The sequence below is a fragment of the Phodopus roborovskii genome, unplaced genomic scaffold, assembly GCF_943737965.1.
Source record: "Phodopus roborovskii unplaced genomic scaffold, PHOROB, whole genome shotgun sequence".
Lineage (NCBI taxonomy): Eukaryota > Metazoa > Chordata > Mammalia > Rodentia > Cricetidae > Phodopus > Phodopus roborovskii.
The window spans coordinates 148,019-168,048 of record NW_026125759.1 but is presented as its reverse complement, the minus strand read 5'-3'; the positions used below and the strand labels follow the sequence as shown (position 1 = coordinate 168,048).

The following is a 20,030-nucleotide window of genomic DNA, read 5'->3' as shown; positions in this document are numbered from 1 at the left end:
ATGAAACTACCACTTGGATCAAAATGTAGAACATTTCTAGAACCCCAGAAGGTTCCCTCACATTTCTTTCTTCAAAGTAACTAAAATATTGAATAAACTCAGCATATTTTCAAAATCATATCACTTGTAAATTTTTAAGAAAGGCAAGTAGTTTGCCAAGCATGGTGGCATTTGCCTATAATCTCAGCCACTCAGAAGTCTGAAGCAAGAGTGGTCAAGTTTGTGGTCAGCCTGGGTAATTTAGCAAAATCTAGCTTCCAAAGTAAAATAATAAAGTACAAACAAACAAAAACAAAACAAAACAAAAAACCCAAAACCTGTGTGTTTGGAAGGGGATATAGCTCAGTGGTAGAGTACTTAGCATGTTCAAGATCCAAGATTCTATGCCTCACCACACATATGTAGTCCCACAAAAGAGGCAAGTAGATTCATAGGAATTCTTACTTTAAATAAATAAAAGGTAGAAAATTAGACTAGTTTATTTCAGGGCAAGGATGTAGGTCATTTGGTAGAGTACTTACCTAGCACACTCATGACCCTCTGTATTTTGCTTCCCAGCATGCAAAAAAAAAAAAAAAAAAAAAAAAAAAAAAAAAAGATACGCTATTTATTTATTTTGAGAAAGAGTCTCATATAGTCAGGCTGGCCTCAAACTTGTGTAGCCTCAGGTGATGCTGAACTTGTAGTCCTCCTGTCTCCACCTCCACAGTGCCAGGATTGTATGCACATACCACCATACCTGCTTTGTGAGGTATTGTGGATCAATCCCAGGGCTTTATGCATGCTAAAGAAGTACTAGCCAATCCCAGGTCTTTATGCATGCTAAAGAAGTACTAGCAATTGAGCTATATCCTGGTTATCAAGATTTTTAAAATAATTCCTAAAATTGTTAGGCAGTGGTGGCAAATTCCTTTCATCCTAGCACTTGGGAGCTAGAGGTAGAGGCAGATGACTCAGTGAGTTCAAGGCTAGCCAGAGCTACACAGAGAAACCCCGTCTTGAAAAAAAAAATCAAATCAAAACAAACAAAAAAAAATGAAAGAATGAAAGAAAGAAAAAATAATCCCTGAAATCAAAGGAAGCAAACCAAGGCTTTCTTAGAGGTTGTGGAATTGGCGGGGTAGAGAAGAACCTCATCTTCAAAGTCCATATGTTTTCTGGGAGGTTCCAGGGCCTCTGAAAACTACTAAGAAAATGCCAGTTAGATTGATCACAGAAAAGCAGCCTGGCTGAAGGAAGCTTGCATCTGTTAGTATGGAGGGACATGGCAAACGCCACCCCTGCCCCCTGTGCTGCATGTCTTGGATTCCATTCTTTGCTAGAAAGGAATGTGTGTGCAGGTTTCAGTCTCCTGCTCATTTGAATGTGTTATTGTTAAAGCAGCAGGAACAGCAGCAGTTTCGCAGACATTGCCCATCAGTGGTTGAAAAATGATAAATGTCAAAACTATGTCTGACCTGCTCTCCGATTCTTTTTATCTATGTTATCTCTTTGGAATAGAAATGCTTGCTCCCTGCTGGGTCTTCTTAAAAAATGCATATTGTCTCTTCACATAGAAGGCTGAGGATGGTGGTGCTGCTGGAAAGAATGGGGAAAAGAAAAAGAAATGAAGGAATTCATTGCAACACATCACTTTTGAAGTTCAAGTCCCAAAACCTGTCATATTGCAGAGCCCTCCATTAGCAACTTTTTATGGCCATTTGGGCATTCTGTTGCCTTCTAGGTGAGCTTTGTTTTTGTTAGTTTCTTGATCCTCACTTCAGAGAAGCAGATTTCTTGAAGTCCAGTTTGGGGAGGGTGCTCCTCACTGCCTTGAAGGCCCTGGAGAGTGAAATTGTCACAGGGTAAATTATTTGTTGGCTATAGGAGGGCAAACCCATACAGTACCATGGGACCACTACTTCCCATCAGTTTCAGTTCTGAAGATTAAGCACAGCCATCAATATGGAAAATGAGCAAACTGAGATGGCTGTCTCCATGTAGATGTGGGCCCTATTCTCACCCCTAGGTTAGGGTCACTCATCTTTCAAGTGTTCAAAGTCTTTACTGAATCAGAGTCTTATTTTCTTTGTTTGTTTGTTTAAAAACAATGTTTGCCAGGGATTGAACTCAGGGTGTTGTGTGTACCAGGCAAGCACTGTACCAACTGAGCTACATCCCCAGCTCCTATATAAATTATTTTAAACAAAAATTCCGTAGTATTTAGGATGAAGGCAAAGTCTCTCATATTCTAGGTAAATTCTCTATTACTAAGCTACATCCCAAGTCCTACAATCAACCTTTGTATAAAGTAAATGATCACATAGTATAGTTTGCTTGCTTGTACAAAAAGGTGAAAAACCAAGGTACAGAGAGAGCCACTGGGTGAAATTTTGTCAAAAGATAGGCTGAACCTCATTTATTTACTTGTGTGTTTAGTCAGAGTCTCGTGCAGTGCAGACTGGCCTGGAAATTGTTCTGTAGCCAAGGATGCCCTTGAACTTCTGATCTTCTTGAACTTTACTTCTCAAGTTCTGGGATTACAGACATGTCCCAGCAGTACAAGTTTATGGGGTGCTAAATATTGAACCCAGGATTTCATTCTACCGACTGAGATATATCCCTAGTCCTGTCCAAACAAACTTTTAACAGTTCTGAACTGGTTGCTCACTTTGAAAACCAGAAGATTTCAAATAGAGCTCTTTTCTTTTCCTGGGAAAATGCCCAGTTCTTCGAATAGCTCCTGGAAGTGCTGAGGGGAAGAATTCTCAGACAATACAGAGGGACAAGGTTGGCAGTTATTTGCTTTCAAGGTCTACAGACAGGACGTGCTGCTACTTCTGTTTGGAGTTCCCCAGGCAGACTTTTTAGAAGACTGGTATTGCACCTTGAACCCTGAAGGATGACTCTGAAAGAACTGTCCATGGGATGGAGAAGAACGGCGGTGTATTCATAGGATGAACCCAGTAAGGGTACAATGAATTCATGACATGAGAAAGAAGGGCATGTTCTTGTTGGCTCACATAAACAACTTAGCACAACTAGGGAAAAACTCTACTTTCTTCTCCCCATCTTTGAATTTGATGGTATGGGGAGCTGACCAATTGGTCAAAAGGACCTGACTGGACTTATTATCTTTGCTTGAAGGACAGCATAATGTGTTCTTTATTTCCTATGCACGAGATGAGAAACCCCTCACCTGGGAAAACCAGGTATGCTATAAGTGCATTCTGTCTAAGCCAGCCCTGGTTTATATGTCTTCCCTCCCCATAGAACTAAGCAGTATCTGGTACATTATATAAGCTTCAGGCTTGGTTATTAATCTGAGGCAAGATTTGTTCTACAAGAACTGGAGAAATTCCACATTTACCACAGACCCTAAACAAGACCTAGAGCATTGTATTTTCTGACCAAAAATAGCATGGGATTATGACAGAGGTCTTGGATTTCAGTCTTGGTTCAGCTACTCAAAGAGTGGATAAGCTACATAACTTGTCTGAGACTTGGTTTCTTTGCCTCGTTTTAAAAGAAATCCAAAGACTTTGCTGTATGAGACTTTGTCTCCTAGGAATGTTAGAAGCTACACACATAATCCCCCACCTATGTTGTTCATGCAGGCATTCCCAGTTAAATGCAGTGGGACACACACACACACACACACACACACACACACACACACACCATACCACAAGAGACAACATGAAATTAGGAGATAACTTGTTAAAAATAAAAGCTTCAATGGGAGGGAAATTCAACAAGAGAGGGTTGGGGAGATAAGTTCAAAGTACTTTGTGTGTGTATGTGACATTGTTAAAGAATGAATTTAAACAATGACCCCAAAATTCCTTGTTTGAAGGGATGCTAGGAGTTGGAATAGGGCTCTGGTTATATTAAACTGTGTCCTAAGTACCTAGAGACACCTACATTTTTCAGCTATGAGGATATACCAGGAAGCATCTTGCAAATTGTGAAGCAGTCTAACATTACATTATGGTATGTCTGTGTGATGGAATATTACACGTCTTTGAGAAGGAAGTAGGTACTGAAATATGCTATCACAAAAAGGACCCTGAGAGAGCTTGATGCTGAATGAAGGTAGTCAGACCAAAAATCCGCACTTTATATGATTCTTTTCCTACAAAATGTCTCCTAGAAACAGGAAGCAGATGGTGGCCTTTAGGGGCTAGAGTAAAAAAAATGGAGTACTCATGAGTATATGACTTGCTTTTGGGATGAGGAAACTGTTCTAGAACTAGCTATGGTACAATGTGATTGAATTGGGTATTTTATTTGTGTGTACATGTACAGCTGTATGTGTTTGGATGCATATAGAGGTCAGAGGTCAACCTTGAGTGTTGGTCCTAAGGAGCCAACCATCTTGCTTTGTGAGACTGGCTTTCTACTTGGGACCTAGAGCTCAAGCACACTGATTTGACTAACCTGCTAGCCAATCTTGTTTTACCCTCCTTAGCACTGGGATTACAAATGTGTACCTGTATACTGGGCTTTTTTACACTCATTCTGGATATTGAACTGCTTCTTATACATGCACCAATTCATATTTCACCAACTGAGCTAGTTCCCTAGCCTGTAAATTTTATGTGGTCTGCGCACCATAATACTTTATTTTTTTTTTTAAAGTGAAAACCGAAGCAAATCAGTCACTAAAGTCTTCCATTGTACATGCAGTCTCCAACACACTGGTGGCAGAGGACTAACCCCCCCCAACATCCCCCACTCCCACCCCCGATGTAGGTGCATCTCCAGACTGTTTGTTGGAGAGCTGGGGTGGGGGAGGGGAGAGAATAAGTAACTAGGGCCATCTGAAAAGCTTCCTTCTGGGTGATATTTGTTTCATAGATTGCCAGTTGTTCACCCTGTTTGTATTTAAATGAAAGGAGGCTTTGAAGTGGGAGCTGCCTCTGAGCAAGGCTTGGGGTTCCTGCCTCCTCTGGTAAAGTTCAGACTTGTCCAGATCCGCCTGTAGCCAGAGGTTACTGTTTCTGGTAGAAAAGGCTCAAGTTTTGGTTAATAGCATGCTAAGAGGAAGAGCATCAGTGGCTTGAGGGGTGCAAAATGAGTTTCTCTTGCTGTGCGAGGCAGTGTTCCAATGGCCCCCTTTATAGTTTAGGAGAATCCCTTTTTCTTTTGTCACTGACTTTTATCTCATTTTATTTTGAAAGAAGGTCTTGTGTAGCCCAGGCTACCTGCAAACTCCTTATGTCCCTGAGGCTGTCCTTGAATTCTTAATCTTCCACCCTACCTCTTCTGGGAATATACACCATATACTCGGTGCAAAGTTTCATTTTACTATTACTGTTGGCTGCATCTCGATAGGATTCCCCTTGGTGAAGAATAACTTTAAGTATTCATCAATGAAAGTTAAGTGCAAGCAGTGCCTCAGGGACCTCAGGGTTATCATTTAAGGACTACCTGGAGTTTCAAAAGTTCCTTGAAAATGCAAGGAAATTCAATGGAGCTGAGTTTGCATAATTTAAATGTGTTACCAGATCTCAGAAATTGAAAGTCCCAATTGAGTATGGTGGCACATGCCTCTCATCTCAGCAGAGACAGGTGAATATCTGTGAGCTCGAGGCCAGCCTAGTCTACAGAACCAGTTCCAGGACAGCTAGGGCTACATGGAGAAACTCTGTCACACACACACCCACACCCACCCACCCACCACCCACACCCACACACACACAACACACACACACACACACACACACACACACACACACACACGCAAAGAAATTGCAAGACTCAGTTACAGATAGGTCCCCGTGTGTTTGTTTATGCACTCATCTATGAGTTAATATAATGAAGAGGGGTCTGCAGCAGACATTCAAAGCAGCTTCAGTGGTTTCTATGACTCCCTACAGCCAATCATGTCAACTAGATTTACAAACAACAGTGCAGGAAGTCTCAACGAACCCTCTGAGGGTGATAATTGCAACGATGGTTCATATCTTCCCCCTATGTAATTTTATGGGAATTGACAGTCTAGCCAAATAATAAGCTCCAGCCCTTTTCATCTGCCCAGTTCCCAGCACACTCGTGAGGTGTCTGAGGCACTTCTCACCCTCACCTCTTAAAGCAGACTGTAACAATAACAACAGTAATGACAAGTTCACAATCTGCACGGTTCCCTTCATTAAAAGAGCCCGGGGAGCTTCAAAAACACTCATTAATGGAATCTGACAAAGCTTGGAAGGTGGGAAGACCCATCCATTCCCAGTTTTCTTGGGACTAAATGTAGATTGGGAAGGATTAGAGATCCTGGCTATCATCTGTGACCACCACGCCCCCCCCCCAGATGGGTTTGAACCCATTGCCCTTAGGTGGGTGCAAATTATCAGCTTTTCCTTTCCGTGCAGCCTCGGTGCTAATACTTACACGGGGCAGTGTGGAGCCAAAAGTTCTCCCAAGCAACCCGGATTAGCACCATCTACTCAAGGTTCAAAGATTTTTTTCTGGCCAGTTTCAGAGTTTGTTTATATTTATTGCAAAGCCTAGGGCATGAGTGGGAATAGAACATTGTGTAGGGATGAGAAAATGATTGCCAGAGGTAGGGACAAGCCTGTGCTCAGGAGTGAACACTGTGATGGGAAGTTGGTCCAGAGAGTCCAGGTGAGCCTCTCAGCCCAAGTGCCTCCGCTGTTTGGAGCGAAACAATGCCAGTAACGTGAGTGGGTGCTTTCCTCGCCCAGGCGCTGGTTAGCAGGGTGGCAGCAGTGAGGCAGGTATTGGAGCTGTAGGACTCAGGGCTGCTTTGGCCAGCAGGCACAGCCTGTCAGGTGGCTGTAGGGGAAAGGCTTGTGTTTCAGAAGAGCTGAAGGCTCCAAGACCCAGGCCACCAGGATCCCTGGGACTTGGGCCCTTAAGCGGGAAGAAACTGGCCTTTCCTCTCCCGGCGGGGGACGGAGGGGCAGCTTCCCCGCCTCTTGAGGAGGAGGGCGAGGGAGGAGTCCAGCAGGGCGTGTCGAGAGAGGGAGCGCGGCGCGCCCCGTGCGGGCCCCCTAGGAAGTGGATTTGGCCCGCTCCGGATCCAACCCAGCTTCCAGGTTTTCTCCTGGCCCGGCCCTGCGTGCTCCCGCCTGTCTAGGGCTCCCCCCCCTCCTCGTGCCCGCCCCCTCCCTCCCTAGGGCCGCCCCGCTTGGCCAAGTTTGCAGAGGCTCGCTGCGCGAGCCGGGCCAGTCAATCAGCCGCCGAGCTGAGAAGGGCACAACCGTGCGGCCGAGGGCAGTGAGCTGAGCCGAGCTGGGTGAGCGGAGCAGCGCCGGGTAGCCGGAGCCCCGCGCCAGCGATCACCCGCCGACGCCGCCCACACTCTGCTCTCCTGCGACGCCTGCCACCTTCCCTTCCTTCCCTGAGCCCCTCTACCCCTAGCCATCCGGCCCGGGATCGCTAGCCTTCGGAGCCCCGAGGTCACCGATCCTCGCCCTAGTTCCCTTGGGTCCCGTGCCCATTCCACGCCTTTTTTCCGTGTACCCCACCCCGGCCGGGCGCCTGGCATCGCGGACCGTTGCCTGACGCGAGGCCCAGCTCCACTTTTCGCCCGCGTCTCCTCCTCTTGCCCTCCTCCTCCTTTGCTACCAACTCCAACTCCTCGGGTCTCGCTCCACTCGGGAGTCCTTTGACTCTGCGCCTCTCCTCCCGCTCCGCAGCACCGCTTCCCATCCGGTCTCATTCTGTCCCCCAAAGGTGGGAGCGCGTCCGCCCGGGTCCGCACCATGGCACGGTTAGGCTTACTCGCGCTTCTCTGCACCCTGGCCGCGCTCAGTGCCTCGCTGCTGGCTGCGGAGCTCAAGTCGAAAAGTTGCTCGGAAGTGAGACGTCTCTACGTGTCCAAAGGCTTCAACAAGAACGATGCCCCCCTCTATGAGATCAACGGTAGGTGGGAATCCTCCCCCGCCCATTACCGAGCGGTGAGCGCCCCGGGAAAGGGGCGGCCCCCCATGCCGCACCAGGTAGCCAGCCGAGAGGGAGAAACTGGCGGGCGAGAGCCAGCTTCGGCGGGGAGCGGGCACCGCGAGTGGAGGAGATCCTCCGGATTGTCCAGTCCACTCCGGTGCTCTGTTTCCCCCTTCCCAGTCTTCTCGGTCCCGGGAAGACACTAAGGACTCTGACCCTCAAAGTGCGTGGCATGGGCTCTCTTGCCTTTTCCGGGTTGAATTCCTTACTGGGCTCCCCGCTTTGTTGTGTGGGTGACAACGAGGCCGAGTGGGGGCGGGGTGGGGAACCTCTTGGAGTTTGCCGACTCCTTGGGGCGCAAAACGTGTGACTTGAATGAGTGGTCCATTGATGGTCTCCTAAAACCCCTTTCCCTGTCTCTCCCACTGCTGACATGCTTTAGTTTTTAAGGACCTGCAAAGGGCTTTAGAAGGCACCTTTGAAAAGAGAACGACCCCCTTTTACTCCCCACTCTTCCAAATCCTGACTTTTGGGAAGTCTCCAGCGTTCCGGAAGGTGTTGGATAAGAAGGGCATTTCCCTCCCTTTTCTCTTTTCTCACCTCATTTTAAGGGTTAATTGCACTTTCAATTACAGACCTTTGAAAGGACTGATTACAGGAAACCCGAATCTCAGTTTAGAGATGGTTATGCAAATGAAGATGGTTTTGCCTCTGAAAAAGTTCGCCCGGATTTCAGCACTGGAGTGGGGGGAGGTGCGTGGGGTGCTTGGGAAAGCCCTCCTGGAGCTTTGGGGGAGGGCAGCACCACGGGTACGCTCTCCTCTCCTGGTCGCGAGGTCTCGAGGCCCGCGAGTGGCAGTGCCTGGGCGAGTCCTTCCCTGTCGTACTAGGTTTTCGTAGCTGCCAACTGTTGCGCACAGCCCTGCCGGCTGGCGCCCGAAGCGGCACAGGTAGCTTGTTCACCCTGGGGGCTCAGAAACAGCCACGAATCTAACTGGCTGTTGGCCAGCTTAACCTAACGGAGGAGTTAGAGATTCGAGCCCCGAAGGCTAAACCTCCATTTCGAACCTTTCATGGAAGTGTGCAGAGTGCCCCTTTGCCTCACTGTACTGGTTGCCCGGGTGGGACAGGCAGGGGGCCAGCAGCCAGCAAAGGAAATACTGTAATTTTAACCAGGCTCTTCCAAAGGCTTAGGGAGACTTGGGGGTCATCTTTTGGAATGGCTATAAATAACCTTGGAGATTAAGTGCAGTCATCAATTACATCTAAATTACAAAAGTAATTGAGGGAAGTTGCTGGGCACTGTGAGTGTGTAACCGGCCTCTGTCTAGAAATAGAACTGAAGAAATTGTTGGTAGTAGCCCAGGCGTCCACTGCACCTTGGCAGTTGACAAGTAACTCACACGCTACTGATGAAAGGCCGTTTGCCCTTCAGCCGCCTGTCTTTTTGGGAGCTCAAGTATGTCCTCCCAGCCTCATGATTTTATTGGTTGTAGCGCTCTGAAAAGCCCCCTTTCTTTTCCCTCTTCCTCCTGCCCTGCCAGTAACAGAGCACTGAGCCAGCAGTCACTGAAGCTTGGGGGCTCTGCAGGTCAGACCTGGGGCCTTTGTGCCTTGCCCAGTTTGGGCCTGGGTGCTTCAGAGATGATTGGCGTGAAGGTTACAGTTGTCATTCCCACATTCTGAAGGGAGGCATGCAGCTATGCACTTACTGGGAAAGTGACAAGTTTCCATCTGGCCACGCAGACAATATGTGCCTTGGAGATGGACAAGAGACATTTCGGGAGTATACACAGAAATCGCCCTCCCCAGTTTCTTCAGGTTTGTTGTGTACAGTCTCTAGAGATGTCAGGCTATCTCCCCCAGCCAGCCTCTAATGGAAAAGGAAGGCAGAAAGGTGTTGAAGGACACTAGGTGCACCCTTGGATTGTCATCAGCCCTGGAAAACACTTGAGGTACATTTTTGCATAAATGCCTATCTGGACAACCACCCCTCAAAAAAGATGGGGGAGTTATTAGTGACCAGCAGCAGGAAATGGAAGCTAATATGCTCACACCCAAAACATTTTATTCTTTTTGTCTTGTCCTTCATCTCCCTCCCAGGGCTGCTGCTTTTATTTCCCCTTTTGAATGACCTACTGGACTGCATTCTCCTGAGGAACAAAGGAAGGGCCTTTTTAGCTGGAATCCTTGGAAGACCACCAAGGACTTTAGCTCATGCAGTGCAATTTCGCACCACTTTCAACAATAACAAAAATGCATGACTGAATGGCTCAAAAATGTGGAGTGTTAGAGGCATTCATTTGAGTCTAGGACACTGTCACAACACAGACAGACCCAAGCAAATACCTTTAGACGGCCGGTATAGAAATGGGGTAATCTTTACCATCGCCCTGTCCTCTGCAGTTGCACACATTAGCAACTACCCTCACACTACCCTCAGAAAGTTTTGGCCATTTCAGGAGGCAGTTGTGGGGAAGTCAATGTAATGACTTGGGTTCAGCCTACATCCAAATGAATTAGATGCCAGGTGGCTTAATTGGGAGAATATCTCCTTTCTTCAAAACCGGAGATGATTTTGTAGGCAAAGTGTTGGCGTGTCTAGGTCACTACTTCATTGACCCCCCCCAGGCTAATTCAAGTTTAAAGTTTTATTTGAAAAGAATGGTGAAGCTTGAATCTAGGGTTTTGTATGTGCTAGGCAAGTGTTCTACACTGAGATATCAGATCCGCCTCTTTGAAGTTCTTGATGGCCTTGTACTTGGCCTTCTAGAGGTCTGAACAGACTTTGATGTCCTGAAGGACTCTCACTTATAGATCATAGTTGGGAATATGTGATCTTGATGTGTCCTCAGGGGTGTCAGAGAATAAAAGTATATCATACTGCCAGGGGTTTCAAGTGAGGTTTTGCATTGTCCATATGCTTGACTCCAATAATTTTCATATAATGGCCAGTCCAGATGCTATGATAAAAAAAGCATCTGTAATAGCTTTCATTGGCCATATTTTTTGGAGTGCCTGCTATGTAAAGTATTCTGTGTTTGGCATCACAGAGGCAACAAGAATGAAGGAAAAGTCAGCGCCCCCCCCAAAAAAAAATCCCACCTTACTTTGTAGTAGGGAGATAAGCTATTCACACATAATTCCAATGCACTGAGAAGTATGATAAGTACCATGTAAATGAGATGAGAAATGTGGGCTTAGAATATCTCAGTGGTAAAGCATGGACTTAGCATGTACCAGGCCCTGTGTTCAACCCTCAGCACTAAAATAGAAACACACACATGCACGCACGCATACACACACACACAAAAGAAGGGATTGGGACTAGAGTATTAAATAGGTAATGATAGTTAATGTTAGTATAAAATAATATGCTATCTAAAATCCCATTTTGATTAGGATATGCAACAACTAGCATTTTATTAATAGCCTGCTAGAATTCTTTGAAAAGAGTGGCATTTGGTTAGAAATAGTATTGGACTTGTAAAAGGTCCCTTTTTTCAGTGACGAAGAACTTTGTTTCCTGCTCCTTGATCTTGAACAAAGCACCTGTGAGCATGTACCTACATTTGAAAATGTTTGCATGAGTATCTTAGGGTCTCAGAGGATTCTGGGAATTACTCATGCTATGTTGGGACACAGTGGGGAGGAAAGGAGAGAGATAGTGAGATTTGATTGTAAATTAGACAAGATGCCTTTTCAAGATTTGTGTTTTCCATCTTCTTGCTGGGTTGAATTTTTGTTGTTGCTTGAAACAGGGTCTCACATTGTAGCTGTGGCTGTTTAGGAACTTGGTATGTGGACCAGGCTACCTCTGCCTCCCAAGTGCTGGGGTTAGAGGCGTGCCCTACCTTACCTGGCTTGGATTTGATTTTCTTATGGAATTTGTGATGTCTTAATTTATTGGCGTCATCAGTTTATCAATTTTGCTCCTTGTGTTTCATGTGAGAGGGTCTTAGTGAGCCCCAGGGCCTGTCTCAGTATTAAAGCAACTGTCTTCATGGTGTGGGGGAAAAAAATCAAACAAAACGAAACAACAACAACAACAAAAACCCCCAAAAACCAAAAAAAAAAAAAAAACTTAGTAGCAGTTTTGGCTTATGCAGTTGAATCTCTTTTAGAATGTATAAATATAAAATATTTGATTTAGCATAATTACTATTTTCATTTCTTTTTTTATTTGATTCACATCAGGTTGCATGCAATTTGAGGATTAGCTGGAGACTAGATTGAGGGAAGGAAAAAAGGAGTTTTCTCTTTCCTAAACATCAGTGTTAATCAGAGTCAGTTCCAAGTGTCTTTCTCTGTTTTATGTAATAAAAGGTTTGTTCATTAGATATGTTCCCAAAGACACATTTTGGCCTTAAATAGCTATTGTGTACTTTCTCTTGCCTCAGCCTCCTGCTAAGGACTTTGTCTCATTTAAAGACCACAACTATTATATGCAGCCAGAATTATCACCTCTAATTTACTCATAGAAACTGAGATGGGAAGGGCTTAAGAAATGCATTCATGAGAGCACTGGTTGCTTCTGCAGAGGACCTGGGTTCCATTCCAAGCACCCACATCTGCAACTCTAGTCCCAGGGGATCTGATGCCCTCTTCTGGCCTCCGAGGCATCATGCATGCACATAGAACAGAGACATGCAGGCAAAACACATAGAGGTAAATAAGACCATTAAAATAATAAAAAAAAAAAATTCAGAGTTCTACATATAGTGAGTGGCAGAGGTAGGAATGGAACCCAGTTCTACAGATTAATATATGCACTACTTTGTGCAGATAATAGGATAGGAATGCACATTCTCTAGTCCCCTGGGGGTTTTAGATATGTAAGATAGGCAGCCTTGCCTTCACACTGCGGTAGAGAAGATCTAGTCACATCTTAAACAGGCAAAATGCCAAACTCAGATATAGATAGTGTAGGGTGCATAGAAGAAGGGGTAAACATTTTCTGGACCATGGGGAGCAGTGAGGATTTGTAGGGAGGGAAATGACATGGCTTAAGTTGTTTTAGAAAGATAATTAGCAACACTTTGGAGTTAGAGTTGGTGGAACAAGAGATAAAGGTGGGACGGTTAAATAGGTAACTGGTCTCGCTGCCACTTCTTCCCATTGCCATCTGACTGTTGTCATCCCTCTGCATTGAGCTTCAGTGGCTCCAGGATCTTAAGTTGCCCTGTTTTCATCAAGTCACTGTGCCCTCTTACTCCTAATTCCCCACTGTAAGAACTGCTTTGTGCTCTGGTAAACTGCTTGTCCAGCCACATCGCATCATCTCTCCTCAACCAGAAGCTGCTCACAGGCAAATACCTCAACTCCACCTGGTGTTCTGTGGCCAACAATAATGAGTAATGGTTCAGCGTTAAACAAGTGAGGGGCTCATGCATAGGGGACCAGTGACATAATCCATTTTACTTCCATAGTATATAACAATCCCGTTGATTTGTTGTATTCCTAGGAATCTTGGACTTGAACACTTGGACGTGGGAAAAGCAGTAAATGTCCATGGTATGTTCATGGAAACAGGAGAGGATTTTTATGATTTGAGGGAGCAAATGGCATTATTAAACTAACAAGTGAGCACTTATAGGCATTTAAATGCTTTCGTATTTGTTTATTTATTTGTGTGCATATATATAGCAGTGGCAGGGAGTCAGAGTTGGGATGCCTGTCAGCTGTTAGGACAGCTTGGGTGTGAGTTGATTCTTTTCTACCTCCATTTGGGGTCGAGGATTGAACTGGTTGGTGGTCAGGCAGGCCACCTCCCCTGGGCCTCCTCACAATTCTGTTTCTCTTCATGTGTTGAGATAAACTTTAAAGAACAGACAATGGAGGTGGCTATGGTTCTGCTCACTTAGAAGAGGACATTAGCATTTTAGCTTCCGAGCATCGAGCCTCTTCAGTGTACATGAGTTCGGTTTTTACCAAAAACTAAACAAAAACCTCTGAAGTTTTGTCTTTACCAAGTAGAACGATACAGGTGTACGAGGATCTGAATATTTTATACAAATAAGCAGATACATGAAAATGTGAACAGGTAAGAGCTAGCATTTCCAACTGTACTTGGTTAAACATCTGTTGCTTACTAGAGACGACATGAAAGTGCAGAAAATTCATGAATCGAATCCATCCTGGAGGTAATTTGAAATATTATATTTCATTTCTGATGCATTTAATTCAGCAATCTGGCGGGAGAAAAAAAATCAAAGAGACCCATAAGCTAGGTATTTGACTTTCGAAAAAGAAACTAACAAATGTTCAAAATTAGGGGAGAAATGAAATGGAAGAGTTAAAAAAAAGTCAATAACCTGCAGGAAGCCTGGAAACTATGTAAAAACATCTTATTGGAAGCCTAGAGAAATGTGTGTCAGACATCAAAAAGACCAGCTGCTTGGGGGAAGAGAGCGAGAAAGAGAGAGAGGGAGAGAGAGGGGGAGGGAGAGGGAGAGAGAGAGGGGGAGAGAGAGAGGGGAGAGCCTGGCATGACTGACTGGCAGAGTGAAAGAAGGTGTTTCACAAATTAATCTAGGTCTGAAGCCCACAGGTATGGTGAGGCAGGCACAAAGTAGAAATAAGTGGGACAAAAGGTAATTGACGGCAAATCTTGAGGTAGATTGAAAAATTCCTTCATGTTGCCATGCTGGTGAAAAGGGTAGGCGGAGTCCAGCTTTTCAGAGGAAAGGCAGTATGGTTTCTTTAAAGGGATATCATGTCGGATGAATCACCCAGAGTTCCTTGCCAGGAAAAAAATCGTGTGAGGGCTGGATGTGCAGTTCAGTGACAGAACACATGCTTCGCATGCACGGGGCTCTGGGTTCCATCGTCAGTATTAATCAGTCAAGCATTTAATCCATCAGTCAAAAACATGTGGACACAAAGAAACAGACATACATAATTTAGGTTGAAAAGAAGTTAGGCAATAGGATACTGGGGCCAAGAATACTTACCAATTCTATTTACTTTGGGATAGGTAGGAATGGTAGTTTATTAAACATGGGAAATTAATTGAGGGAGAGAAAGCAAGCCTAGTGCCCTAGAAGTATATGGAGAGGACCCACCTACTTAGAATGAGTAGTTCTAGCTAATTCTGTAACAAACTTGTGGTCTGATCATTTTGATGAGGTTTTTCTTTCAGCAAAGGGGTCAGGAGTGGTATTAGACTCTAAAATTTGAATGCAGGATTAGATTAGCGGATGTCAGTTCGCACTGTACTATAGCATCACTTGGGGCAGATTTTAAAGCACTGATGACTGGGTACTAACAACAGAATCTTCCCTGAGTGCAGCTAGGTCATGGCTGGCTGGTTTGTGCACTCCTCTCTTTCACTACTCATGAGTGGTGTCCTCAGCCTTCTTTTTACTTTATTTTATTTGTTTTTGGAAAGGTTCTCACTAAATTGCCCTGGCTGGTCTTGAACTCACTCTGTCGTTGAAGCAGGCCTTGAACTTGGAGTTCTCCTGCATCAGCAGTAGTGGCTGGAATTTCAGGTCTGTGCCAACAAGGCAGGCTGATTTTGTGTGTCTGTGTGTATATTTTCTTTGTTTTTCAGGGGGTGGTGAGATTGGATTTCTCTGTGTAGCCCTGGCTGTCCTGGAACTCACTCTGTAGAACAGGCTGGCATCAAACTTATAGAGATCTGTCTACCTTTGCCTCCAGAGTGCTGGGATTAAGGGTGTGCACCACCGATGGGTCAACATTTTCTTAATGATTATGTGCATTTGAAAACCATTGCCATTGATGATAGCTTAAGGTCCATCCCATCTCTGAATTTCTGTGATCCTGAGATTCTGGACTTTCCAATGAAATTGGCTCAGGTAAAAATTTTCATTGTGACACTATACATGCTTGCTTTACTTTTCACTAATCTGGGGTTAAGGGAATGCCTGTTGAACTTGGGGAGAGATATTTTAAATTCAGGGTACAAGTACAAATCACAATCATTGACTCTTTGCAAGTAGAGACATAGGGACAGTGAAAGTGCTTTGGAGAGAATTAGGGTGAATCCAGCCATCTTGTCATATATTGATTAAATGTCAGTGTGCTTGGTGGTATTTCTTTCCTTTCTCTTTATTGGTAAAAGAACCCCAAATCTCTTTATTCCCAACTTTAATGTCTTCTTTGCCACGTGTTTATTCTCTCCATGTATCTTATCAAGAAATAGAAGTACAGCAAATCCCTGGGCTTCTCCCCTGCACAACCATACAGAACACAGCTGGGAATGTGGGAAGTCTTGGAAAAGCTAAATGATGGCGACAGCTGTCAGAAAGCCTATGCATTCTGCTTGGAGAAAAGGCCTTCAGAACTCTTATCACCAGTAATCATTGAGTAGAGCAGTATGCTAGGCTCTTGGGCTTCCAAGAGGTGTAAAACTAGAATCAAGCTTTTGAATTACATCTGAATTATTAGGTAGATAGGTTAGGTAGATCACATTTACAGAGAAAATAAAGGACTTGGTTATCGGCTTTCCTAGCTTATAGCTGATGAGTTGTTGCCAGTGTGCTGGCTGGGAGGCAGAGGGAGTCACAGAAAGGAACTTTTGGGAAACTTAAAACTTGACATCAGACTGAAGTGGCTAGTGTGAAACTGGGTGAGTGACCAAAATCTGAACTTAGTATACACACAACTGATCTGGCCCTATTGATGCCTTTTAGGATGGGTTGAATGCATAGACTGGAAGCACCTTTGTTTGTTTGTAAGATTTATTGTTATTATTTTAAATTCTGTATATGTGTGTTCCTGTGAACATTGTGTAGTTGCTTACAGAGGCTAGAGGTCAGAGTTCCCTTACGGGGAGCTGGAGGATGTTGGAAACAAACTCCTGTCCTGCAAGAGTAGTATGCACCCTTAACTGCTCAGGTTAACTGCTGAGGAATCTTTCCAGCCTGCCCCCCCCCCTTTTCACCCTTGAGGGATCTAGTGTTATCTCAGGCCAGAAGCCTTTGTGTCTTGCCACATTCTGAGATGAAAAGTTCAGAAAGTTCAGAGCGTCCCATTGGCAATACTGGGAGGGAGAATTCAGTTACTTTATACTTCGGCCTGTTTAGAGTACCCAGTGTCCCAACAGTGCTGAACCAGTGTGAACTAATATACCCCTTTGTCTCCCTCCCTTCCCCATCTTCCTCTCCCCCCCCTCACGTCCCTTCTCCCTTTCTCAACCAGGTTCATTATAGTTCAGGATGTCCTGAACTTGCCATCCTCCTGTCTCAGTCTGGTCGTTGCTGCAATTAATTACAGCTGTGTACACCCAGTTGCCTGGCTCATTATGTGTTTGTATTTGAAAAAGAAAATAGGTTAAAGAGCGGGCGATACAGCTCAGTGGCAGAGTGCTTAGCCAGCATGTGCAAGGCCCTAGGTTTCATCTCCACCCCAGAAATAAGTTAAAGACTGTATATTATTAATTTAGTGGCTTATTCATTTGAGAGCGTTTGGCTTATGATTTTGTTCCTCTCCAGCTTCTCTTCTAAGCCCTGTAGAACATCCATGTTGGATGAGTTGCCTGCTGTGTCCAGTTTGGGGAACTGTCATTCTGACCTAAAGTCACAAGAGACAAGAAAACTGGCTCTAAGTTAGGGATGACAGGTTTAAATATTTGAATATTGGTTTCTCTTTTAAACATTTACCAAACTTAAGTAAATGTATAATGATAAACAAGTTACAAGGTAAGGATACTAGTTTCTTAACCCTGTATTTATTTGAACCTTTAAAATAGAAAGCCCCCTTTGCCCTGTTAGGCCTGATCAGAAAAAACAGACCCATGGGCTTCAGTACATTAGGTGACCCAGTGATAGGTCCTTGAGAAATATTTACTGGTTTAGGAATTCCTAAAATTTTATATTTAGTTTAAGAACAGAATTTTTTGGTGGTTCTGAGGGTGGTCCCCAAGGCCATGTGCACAATTCCGAGGCAAAGGCTTTGTATCACTGAGCTCAGCCCTCATTCTGGGAACTGACATTTCTATTCAAGCTGCACCATTGTCTGAATGCTTTTGTCTCCCCCCAAGTTCAAATGTTGCCATCCTAATACTCCGCATGCTCATGGTATCACGAGGTGGGGCTTTCCAGAGTCAGGTGAGCCTTTTGGAATGGGGTTAGTTAGTGCTCCTTTCTTTTAAAAGAGGCCTCGGAGAGATCCTTTCCAGCTTGTGCTTCATGAAACGAACAGTGAGAAACCTGTCATGCGTGAACCAGGAAGTGGGTCCTCACCAGACACCAAACATGCCAGCACCTTCATCTTGGACTTCTTAGCAAAAATCCATTTTTGCTGTTTGTAAACCACCCAGTCTACTTTATAGACCTTGGTGTCTAAAAGAAACAGGGGAAAGCCAAGTCTTTTTTCCCATCCCCCCCCCATTGTAATGCTATTCTTTGGTTTGCTCTGGGCTGAGAGAGCACACTGTTGCATGTGGTTTGCTTCAGTCCCGGAAGACTTCTCGCATTGTCTGCTGGGCTTGCAGATGTCCTTTTAGAAGTCCCTCCCGTCTTTGCTCCTTCCTACCTGTTGTTTGTTTCTGTCCCCTTCCCCAGGCCCTCATCTCTCCTTCAGACCAGCCATTCTTCTCATACCAGCCCCGTTCACAATCCCTTCTGTCAATTGCATCTTCTTACAAGCCTCTTAGAGCCTGGCTTCCTTTGGAACTGCCCAGCTTGTGTCTCCAGGAGTGGCTGGACGTGATGGCTTTTGCACTATAGAGATTCTCTTCTTTCCCCCAAGCCTTGGCATCCCTGGCAAGCATGAAACTCTGGTGTAGTATTTTTTTTTCCCCATTGTTTTTCTGTTCTCTCACACATTTGTCTCCATTGAGTGTTCCGTCTGGTGTTGAGTTCAGAGGCAAAAACAAAGCACCCTGTCCTTGCAAAGAGCAGTGTGAAGCATGTGGTTAGGAGCTACCACTCACAATGGTCCACTCTGAGTGGGAGTGCCATTTTCCTTGGCAGTCACTTCACAGAAGTCCTTTTTTTTTTTTTTTGGTGTGCCAGAATAGGCAGTCATTATATTCTTTACAATTTATAGTGGAATTATTATCTACTATTGTCAAATTGCTTTAATTATAGAATGCTTTCCTGTGCTAAGACTTTTATAAAATGAAAACAAGCCACTTCTCACCAGTATGTCTTTACAAATAGTCCTTCACAGTTGCCCCCTCTCCAGGGAAGTGAATGGCTTCATGGAAAGACCCCTTCTTGTTGGCACTGGGGGAGAGGGAGGGGTTGAGATGAGTTCATTTTAAATGGAACTTGAACAGAATGCCCCCCACTCCACCCCCCCACCCCGCTTGCCACGTGGTTAATGTTTGGCCTTGTTTGTCTTCAGTTTGGTACTATCTTTGCTCTCTTGGCTCTGCAGCTTCAAGTCTACTGGTCCTGGGTGCCCTTGGGAGAGACTGTTCTCATGGGAGGTCAGGTAATTGATCATTAAGCAGTCTGGTACTCGGAGTCCACATTCTCATATTCAGACGCAGAGGCAAAAGAAAGAAAAAAACTTGCCAATGTAAATGTCTGCATTCATTTTCTTTTGGTCTGAACAAAGATTTCAGGGACTGCCTTGCATGTGTTTCTGCTTAGATGGTCTTTTGTGGTATTTACCATCCAGCTATGTTTTCTAGATGTGTCAAGAATCCGCCCTCTTGCAATCTCAAACACTGCCACACTGACCCTGGTGCCTATCTCCTCTTGCTTGGATTCATAAGTGGCTTATCACCAGTGTCCTAGCTTTTAACACAGCAGCCAGTGCGATCCTATTTTCTTACACTTAACCCACGTCACATTACTTTTCTGCTCAAAAGGCTCTAGTGGGACACAGTGAGACAGCTTGCAGGTAACAGCACTTTTTTTCCCTATCAAGCTCGATGACTTAAGTCCCATTCCTGGGACCACTGGGACCACATGGTGGGAGGAGAGTACCAATTCTCAAACATAGTCCTCTGACTTCTACTTGTACACAGTGGTATGCACACCGTCATCCACTACATACACAAAGCAAGATCAAACCAAGTCCAAATAGAGGTTCTTGTGGCTTCTCATGCCACATCGGAAAAATCAGTTACAGAAGTCACTTGCGTGTTTCCCTTTCTTCTGTGATGCCTCTGTCTCTACTCTAGTCACACTGTCTTCCCTTCCTCAAGGGAGAGTTGG

General features: G+C 44.9%; 1 protein-coding gene across 1 annotated transcript in view; it reads left to right on the top strand.

Annotated features, from left to right (window-relative positions):
- The first annotated feature begins 7,158 nt into the window (after positions 1-7,158).
- Positions 7,159-20,030, top strand: part of Gpc4 (glypican 4) — a 109,950-nt gene continuing 97,078 nt past the window's right edge. Inside the window, exon 1 of the mRNA XM_051178589.1 lies at positions 7,159-7,872. Within this exon, the coding sequence (XP_051034546.1) occupies positions 7,713-7,872 (160 nt within the window). The 5' untranslated portion in view covers positions 7,159-7,712. The remainder of the gene's footprint in view (positions 7,873-20,030) is intronic.